This window comes from Bactrocera latifrons, unplaced genomic scaffold (genome assembly GCF_001853355.1).
Source record: "Bactrocera latifrons isolate USDA-ARS-PBARC rearing strain unplaced genomic scaffold, ASM185335v1 scaffold_829, whole genome shotgun sequence".
Classification (NCBI taxonomy): Eukaryota; Metazoa; Arthropoda; class Insecta; order Diptera; family Tephritidae; genus Bactrocera; species Bactrocera latifrons.
The window spans coordinates 33,281-42,871 of record NW_017537522.1 but is presented as its reverse complement, the minus strand read 5'-3'; the positions used below and the strand labels follow the sequence as shown (position 1 = coordinate 42,871).

At 34.9% G+C, this 9,591-nt stretch overlaps 1 protein-coding gene across 1 annotated transcript in view; it reads right to left on the bottom strand.

Moving 5' to 3' along the window:
• LOC108977028 overlaps positions 1 to 9,591 on the bottom strand; it is a 61,974-nt gene that overhangs the window by 30,855 nt on the left and 21,528 nt on the right. The window contains exons 4-6 of the mRNA XM_018946521.1: positions 5,296 to 5,647; positions 3,809 to 5,233; positions 3,478 to 3,748 (exon numbers count right to left, since the gene is read on the bottom strand). Coding sequence (XP_018802066.1) covers positions 3,478 to 3,748; positions 3,809 to 5,233; positions 5,296 to 5,647 — 2,048 coding nt within the window. The remainder of the gene's footprint in view (positions 1 to 3,477; positions 3,749 to 3,808; positions 5,234 to 5,295; positions 5,648 to 9,591) is intronic.

The window sequence follows — 9,591 nt, the reverse complement described above, 5'->3', positions numbered from 1 at the left end:
GCACGGACGGACGGACGGACAGACAGACATCCGCATTTCAACTCTACTCGTCACCCTGATCACTTTGGTATATATAACCCTATATCTAAATCTTTTAGTTTTAGGACTTACAAACAACCGTTATGTGAACAAAACTATAATACTCTCTTTAGCAACTTTGTTGCGAGAGTATAAAAAGATACAAAACCATAGCTGATTAAAAATCAAGGTTATGTTCTTATATTATCGAGGTGCACTTTCAACCAATAATGTGCCGCAGTGACCTATTCGAATAAATTAGCCTCGTGCGAATTCTGGCTATTCAGCAAACTCAAAGGACCGCTCCAGGGAAACCGCTACGGCAATTGTAGGCTATTCCGCTGTTTCGAGGATTGTAAAACACGTTGGCACAAGGACATTGGGGTCAAGGCCGATTATTTTAATGTACTATTATGGAAAGTGATTTTAAAGAATACATTAAGAATTTTAAAATTATGAACAAAGTGCTACTATTTTTTGATCATAGTAGTATTTTTTATGCAATATTGTCAATTTTATGGTAATATCTGGTTGTCAAATATCTCCTTTCCGCTCTTTATTCAATGCCTTATAAAAAGTGTTGCCGTAATCGGATTGAGTTCAAATACGCACCGTTTCGTTCGTTAATCTGTTTCCATCTAGACGGCAACTTCAGAATACCCCCCTCGTAGAAGCACCCATCCTTATTTGAGAAGAACTGGGACAGCCCCTTTTCACAAGCCGCTTTTGAGTTCAACTTTACGCCAACAAGGGCATTCGCCATTCTTCTTTTCTCGGACTTTGAACAAAAAATCTAATTTTTGGTACAATTTTCGGCATTTCTTGGTCAGAAAAATAAGTTGTAGTGAAACAAGAAAAAATCCTTCGTTCAGTAACTAGATTATATGATTTCAAAAACGTTTACACAATACGATAAGACGGGACTTAGAGGGGTAATATAATTTAGCAATAAATGCGAGACGAGTACGAAGAAGGTTGTAAAGGTATGGTTTGCATGCTCGGAAACCTGTGGCTAAAGCGCTTTTCACGGAGAAAATAAAGTTTGCCCGTTTGGAATGAGCGAAAACGCACCGTAACTGGCCCTTAGAGCATTGGAAAACGGTAATATAGTCGGATGAAAGTACATTTAATTTGCACTGCAACGACCATTTACCGTATGTCCGTCGATTTCCGGGGGAACGTATTGCCGAAAATGTGACGAGAATGGTTAAGCATCCTGATAGCCAAATGGTCTGGATGTGCTCTTTATATATTCGGGATCCTTTACTTTTTATTGATGGGATGATGAACGCTCCGAAGTATGGAGATACATCTGAGACAAGTCCGCACCGTGTCATCGGGTTAAATTATTAAGTTAAGTTTTATATGTTACTTAATCACCGATGTATCATGTTTATGTTTAAAAAAAAAAAAAAAAATGTCTTCTGTCTACAAATGCATATGGCATGGCCATGAAATTCTACCGATTCGTACTCGATCAAGAATCTTTGGCATGCCATGAAAAAGAAGGTAGCTCAAAACGGGCCATGCTCAAAGGCAGAACTGATCAAAATACAAAATACAGGAAATATTGGCCGAATGCCTTGAAAACCTCGTTGTTTCAATGCCCGCCTGGCTCCAAGCAGTTATATTATCAAAAAAAACCATTCGAATATTAAAAAGTTAGAACACAAAATAAAATTCTTATTTATATTATATATAAGAGAAAAATTATTTTCATAGTTTCCTTATAACAAATAGTATAAAAACTAAAATTATTTCCTCATGATGCTAGTCATTTATAGAGTATTATGCCTATTCTGTATATATATATTAATTTTTATAAAGGTTTGGTAAGTTAAATCGCGGTATTTGCAAAAAAAAATGCAAATAAGAGGTCGGTCGCTACAGCATTTCTTGTAGAAAGTGAATAGAGTGGGGAATATAGCCACTAAAATCTTTAAACGCGTTTTTCTCAGAATAGTGTTTTTCGAAAGGGTATAAGCAAATAAAAGTATTAAAATTAATATATGTATATATAAAATAGATTAGTTAAAATACTTTTGAATTTTTTTCATTGTTTTATATAACTGTTTTGTTCAWCTAACAATTGTAAGCAATTTATTAATATTAGTATATCTTGGTGAAACGTTTTTATTGGCAAAAAAGTAAGGCGGAGCTCGTAGATGGGCGCAATCGGACCACTGCCACGCCCTCAAAATAACCAAATGCCACAATTTAGCACTAAAATAAGATATGGGACTGATATTCAGCACAGTCGATTCCGGTAGCTAGGGGCACCTACGCTGTACACGAAGACCGTGGAGAGTCGACATAGCGTCGATCGCATCAACTCGAACTGACTATGGAACGACTGGTGCATTTGACGTCGAAATCTTAAATTGAATACAACTTGTGCAATGAAGCCGCTCAACTTCCCAGGCGCTTCGCTCAATGGACTTTTGAAAGGTTCTATSAATAACGACGGTTATCGCACCATGATAACCGCCTATTTGATGCCTGAAATTGAACGGGATCTCGTCGACATTTAATTTCAACAAAGCGCGCGCCACTTCCCACACATCACATCAATTAATGGATGGATTTATTGGGAGAACACTTCAGTGAGCAGATAATTTTACGTTTTGAGGCAGTCGAGTGTCATTCGCAGGTTACCAGTCAAAATGCTCGAACGAGTCATCGAAAATTGAACTCAAGGGATGAACCATATGACACGTAGCTGGAGCAAACATTTGAAAGATAATTTTCAAAAAATAAATGTTAAAAATGGTCTTTCGAATGGTGAAAAACATAACAAAAAAGTTGCGAAACTCGAAATGTATTCTTTATGGTATATGGGGTACCATAATGAAATTCAAAGACCATTTAATTACTTGTCACAGTTAATAGTATGTCGTATTGTCTAAAATAAATAAAATCGTTACCTTTTATTTTATTTATCGGTTTTTTAGGGATTAGAGAAATTTTTTCACAGTATTTTGAAAATTTTAATAAGTTAGATATTATGTAAATATATAAGACCACGGAATGTTTATGTAATACCATTTTTATCATTTTTGATATCAAACTCATTATTACCAGGAAAAGATGTTTTTTGAATGATTATATGGTATAAATTCAGCCGTAAGTTCGAAAATTCTTATTGGTGTAGAGTTTCTACGAGAGTAACATTATGAAATTGCCTCCAAAATGGTACCACGTAGTCGAACAAAAGCGCTGCGCGCCTGACCTAATATGTATATGGTAAATCTGTATCAGTCTCTACAAGTTTTAGATGAAGAAAACTATTATGTAATTATATAGTACTAGCTTTTCCCGCGGCTTCGCTCGCATTGAACCAGTTGAAAAAATATATAGAGGATTATTAACAATATCGTATAACTAAAAACATAGCGTTTAATTTTTATAAATAAGATATATTAAAAAAATATGAACATATTATTTTGAATGAACACTTACATGACATTAAGATTCTCTACGTACTCCTTCTTGTCCTTTAATTCAGTAACGTATTTTGTAAAGCTATATTCATTGATACTATCACAATTTATATTTTTGGGCTCCGTTTTGAAACTGTTTATAGATTCGTCCATCGGGCAGTCGTTGCAAAGGAGTGTTTGCCTTTTTTTGGGAAATGGTAAATTTGAGGTCAAGTTCGCTGTAGGTCGTTTATGAAATATTAAATCCGAAATGGGACTTGATATCAATGATCTGCGGAGGTTATCAGTTTCTATAAAATTTAAACATGCCGAGTTAGTTTTTGAAAAATGATTAAAAGATTGTATTTTACTTCGCTTTTCTTCTTTAATTTCTCCTAAATTCTGAAGAGTCTGTCCCTCAAGCGATTTTAGTTTGAGATCATTGAGGATACTTTTATCAGAAGATATTTCATCATCCTTTTCCACTTCTTTTTCTAAATGTACAAACTCTAAGAATGAACGATGTGGAGTACCTTCAATTCTGCGTTTACAATTAGAAGATAATGCAGCCCTTGCTTCTTTTAAATTTAATATCAACGAATCGCTACTACCGTCACTAAAATCAACCGACTTCTGCCGCATCATAACCATTTTATTGCATTTTGAAACATTCGAAACCGGAGTACATTTAAACTCATTCTTATAATTATCCTCTAACAAATGTATATCCTGTGATTGTTTTGATTCAATTTTATAACCATCTAACCCTGAATCGGAGTGTATACGAGCTTTTAATGGTTCAATATCTTGATTAAAGTATATAGTATGCCTCCGTTTACAAAGATTTTTGTTATTTTGTGGAGTTACGTCAAATTTGGGGACATGTTTAGTTTCATCATAAGTTGCAGAAGCTACTGATTTTATACTTTTGGGTAGAACMTTCGTTACGCTTTGAATATTTGTTAAATTCAAGCTCATATCTAAGATACCATGTATTGATCTCATAAGTTCTTTGGATGATTCATTCGATTTTTTGCTATTCAACATATTATTAGCAGATGTTAACTCGTTGGTATTTTGAAGGTTGTGAAAATCTTTGTTTATACTTTCAACATTTATATCTTTTATAAATGAAGCTGTTAACACAGCTGACGTATCGATTTCGGAGCTACACTGAATTTTATCTCTTTTGTATCCATTTTTGGACAGTTTTGACACATTTCCCAAACTCGTCTCATCGCCTACTTTTTCTTTCACAAGAAAACTTGTGCTGTCTGATGTCATATCTTCATAATCCGAAAATTTTGATGAGTAATTCTTAGTATTTATATCGTATGAGTTATCATTAGTACCATCTTTTAAAATCGTTTTAAATGAAGAGTTAACATTAGGATTAGTTAAGAAGCATTGCTTAATTTTGTTAGGAAACACGATTATTTTTCCATCACAAATTTCAGCATTCAACTGACGAAGATTGAGCTTCTTACTTTTAATTGGTGGAAACAAAGGCGAGTCGTAGCTAACGCTACGTAATGAACTGTTCTCATAATTTTTAATATCCAATTTAGCTTCTGTACTCAAAAAGGAGTTATTATTCGTAACCTTATTATCTGCGTCTAATTCAACTATTGAATTCTCGAATGGAAGTCGGTAATTCGTTATATTCGTTAAGGTACCCGAAAATATATTTTCAGATGAGGAGCACACTTTTCTTAAGACATCCATTTTTGGAACATTCGTTTCTGTTGTTACAGTTATTTGTAAATCTCCTTTAGAATTTAAACAACATTGATTGTCTGAAATGAAGTGATTCAAGATTATATATTACAATTAAATTTTGTAAAATGTATGCACTCACTTTCCGAATTTGTTTGTATACACTCATTCAAATGCATAGAAATATCCATAGGTCCCTCAGTTGTAATTGATAATCTCCTTCCCGCATTCTTTACTGATTGTATGGAATCAAATGTATGCTGATCGTTAAAGTATTTAGTGCTGTCTTTGATTTCCACGTCATTATTAACATTTACAAGTTCATATGTTCGATAAGTCTTATTCTCATGTACTTTCGATATATCCATTTCCACCATCTGAATAACACTCCTGTTATGGTTAACCATGCTACCAAATTTGTCATCCGTCAAAATTTCTTCATTTCCGTAGTAAATGTCCTCCGTAGTTATAGGTTTTATTTCAAAATCATTAATCTTAAAAAACACCAAATTATATTTACAACGTTAAATGTTAAGCGAAAAAACTTTTATCACTTAAAATTAAACAGTGCGATAAAATTAAGCTACTCAACCGCTGATGTTAAAAATCAGTGCTCTTTAGAAGTATAGCGCGCGTTYKAAAACATGAACTAATTAAAACCAAGACAATTCACATTTTCAATATGATCATTATTTTTCGAACACCCAAAAATAATGAGTGAATGTATGTATGTTTACACATTTAAATTAAAATTTTATTTTTTGTCTTTTCTGTTTTATAATAAATGAAATAGGGCTTTCTCCCTTAGGCGTCCTAGTACACTCAAATCGTTTTCATCGACGCCACCATGACTAGCCCACTGTTGCGCTTTATTGAAAATTTCAACTGATTCATTGTTTGAGTTTCTCCGGTGTTTTTAAGACTCAAACTTCTTCTGATCCGTCTCTTGGTTCAATATCGCCATCTGCAATATCTACCGCAATATCCTCGTTCCATTCACGAATGGTTGGTAACGTAATAACATATATCTTGGAAAATTTCTGCGAAAAATTTCTAGAAAACCATGATGGGGATCGATTGTTTTGCTCATCAAGGAGCAACGTTTGGCTTTCCTTGGTTTCTTTTAAGGGTGTATTCTGGTTTAAAAATTCGAAAAAATCGATTTTTTTTTGCATATTTTTATTTCAAAATAACGTCCCTAAGAGGATTTTTCAAAATTCAAATTATTTTGCGATTTGCAGATCATTTTGTGACGCGCCGAAAAAACTGTTTCGCGTCCTTTCTCAAAATTTTGACTCGTTTTTCTCATAACTACTTTTCTAGAAACGGTGTGTTTACACAGAGCTTTCTTTTGCATTATAATATCTCAGAACGAAGACCTTTCGAAAGAATTTTAGCTTTTTCTTTTGGCATCAAAACACTTTCTGGCCAGTTCTTATTTCCCATACGGATAAACAAACGATGCTTTCAACTCCCACGGCAGCTAGTTCTACGTTACCGGAATTGTCCTGGATTTTATCCGGCCAAGGGTTCAAATCTAACCTCGTTTTGATCGATAAGTTTGTCATCACTGGAGCAACATCTGGCAACATGGTTGCTACGCTGCCAACGCACGACTGCGATCTAAGCCTCTCTACTCAACCCAAGTGGCTAACAAAGGACCGCTACATATATGAGCTCAAACAAGCAGCATTGCTCCCATTCGGTTGGACTTGTCAAAAGCTTTTAACAATGTCAATCACAAAACGCTACTTGGGGGCAACGAAAAAACTACTCTCTCTCCAGGACTATAGAGGTGAACCAGTTCATGGTCATCCTTAAAATGTGCGATCGTCAATCATACGTACTATTTCAAGGCAAAAATTCAAAATTGAGAAGAATTAAAAGGGGACTTCCGCAGGTTAGTGTCCACTCCAAGCTACTGATTAACACCTACATTCTAAACTACCACAGCCACCAGAAGGAGTTTCCATCACCTCGTAAGCTGATGATAGCACGATATTGACGTCGGTCAATGGAATCGATGGCATGTGTTCAAAAGTAAACTGCTATCTCTCCGATCTTTTTCACTTCCTCGCTGAGGAACAGAATTTAACAATATCACCCACAAAAATCCAATGCGACCATATTTATAACTGGATGAAAGAGTACAGACTTTACTTGATATTGCAGTCGATGAAGTCTAGATTCCGACTATCAATAATCCTAAAATTTTAGGTATAACTTTTGGCAGTCTGTGCTCCTTCACTYCTCATACGACCGCGATTATTGCCAAGGTACACAACAAAGTCCTCAAGTCGCTAGCAGGCATCAAATGGGGAAAGGACAAAGAAACGTTGTTGGCAACTTACAAGGCAATTCACCTGCCGCTCCTAAATTACGCCTGGATGAAAAGCAGAAGCTTCAGACCTGTCAAAACACTGCACTCTGAACAACGGCGGACAGTTCCTGCCAGGTTGCTTTCGCAGAAATCACCTTTGCCGGCACCTGCTTGGACTGGAACCGCCTTCTAGAAACAGCAGGAAGTAATTTCTTATGGGGTTAGGGGTAGTTAAAATTTTCCAAAAATTAAAATTTTTTTTTTTTGCATTTAAAAAAAATGGATAGTCAAAATAATTTTTTTTTATCGCGTCAAAAAAATACCTAAAATTCGGGCTTCTAAACCAGAATACCCCTTTAAAACCCCCAACGGCACTCTATCTACTAAAAATATTCTCTTAATATATCACTTTGATCCGATTGGTGTTTGAGTTATTCGACAAATAACAAACAGAGCTCAGGCAATTCAGAGCGCTAGTGTGAAACTTTAAACACGTTTTTCTCAAAACTATGTTTTTTTTATTGAAATTTATACAGCTTTTAGAATACAAAATAAACCGGGGCCTGATAGAAGGATTTTTTGTTTTTCGAAAAATTCGATTTTTTAAGACCAATTAACTGTTGATTTTTTCCAAAAAATGTAGAAAAAAATTTTCTGAGGTCTCCATTTAGTTAATTTTTGAAGAAGAAAGAAGAAAGATTCTTCGATCAGGCCCAAGTTTATCCATTTATAAAACCAATTTTTTTTTGTCCAATTGATTTTAGATGAATCTTCAAAGACTTATAGTTGTCACCGCATGTACCTTTTTTTGGAACTGGTTCAACACAAACAACTATAACTTTAGAAATTAATTTTTTTTTTTTAATTCTCGTGACTTCAAGTCAACACATTCTATAATAATTCCATATTACTACTTTTGTAAAATAACACGATTTAATAGAAAAAAAAAAAACAAAAATACTGAAAATTCTAATTTTTCCGTGCCTCTGACAACGCCTAACCCCTTAACACCGATAGTCCTGTTTTTTTCTCGGCTCCTTAAAGCCCTCTCATACCATCTCGAGGGTAAAATTTAATGTCTCTATCTATTGTTGATTTACCGCGCTTTTAGTAGTTTTTAACAGTACCGTTATATGGTGAGTGAGCGGGGCTATTATGCTTATTTGGTTGTTATAACATTAGTGGTTTAGGAGATATATCCATTAAACTTATTGAAGATCGGGGCTACGGCCAGCTCTCCAAATATTTTTCCACAGGGGCGCTACTGCGATCCTCTGTGTCAAGGTGGAGTTAATTTAGTGCTTAGTTATGGTACTTTACACGTTTTCGGTTAATGGCGTGCAGTGGTCTGATTACGCCCATCTACGAACTCCGCTTTATATTTTACCAAGTTTCAACAAGATATCTCAATTTTAACTCAAGTTATAGCTTGCCCGGACGAAAGGACAGAGAGTCACTCGAATTCCAACTCCTCTGGTCATAGTAATCGCTCGAAATTTGTAATCACTCGAAATTTGTTCTAGAAAATTTTAAAAGCAAAGGTTTAAACTGCCTGRTAGAKCRAGCGGGAATGTTAAAATTAATATCAGACAAGARAGATGGGCTACAGACTGACCCATTGATGAGTKTTACAAGAAATATTATACCAAGCATTTCCCTACGACTAGTGAGTGTAGGGAGATTTATCAGTTTTAAACGATTAGTGTAAGGGGGAAGATTTAAACTGGAATCCCAATGCAGATGATTTAAGGTAAAAAGTAAAAAYTGTTTTTGAACGGGCTCTATTTTCTCAGAATGAACTAGATAACAAGGGTTAAATACCATGGAAGCATACTCTAATACCTCACCAAAGATGTAAAAAGGATTTTCGTGGTAAGCGGATCTCTAAATTCTTTAGACCAAMGTTTAACAAAACTTAGAGCACCTTTAGCTTTAAAAACCATGGAAGATGTGTGAAGATTAAAATTGAGTTTGGGGTCCATAGTTACTCCCAAGTCAACAAAACTGAATACTTGCTCCAATCGTAAGTTTTGTACTACGTATGAAGTAGGGTCTACAGATCTACGTGAAAAGCACATCGTTTTACATTTTTTAAGATTCAATGGCAAGTCATTTCTA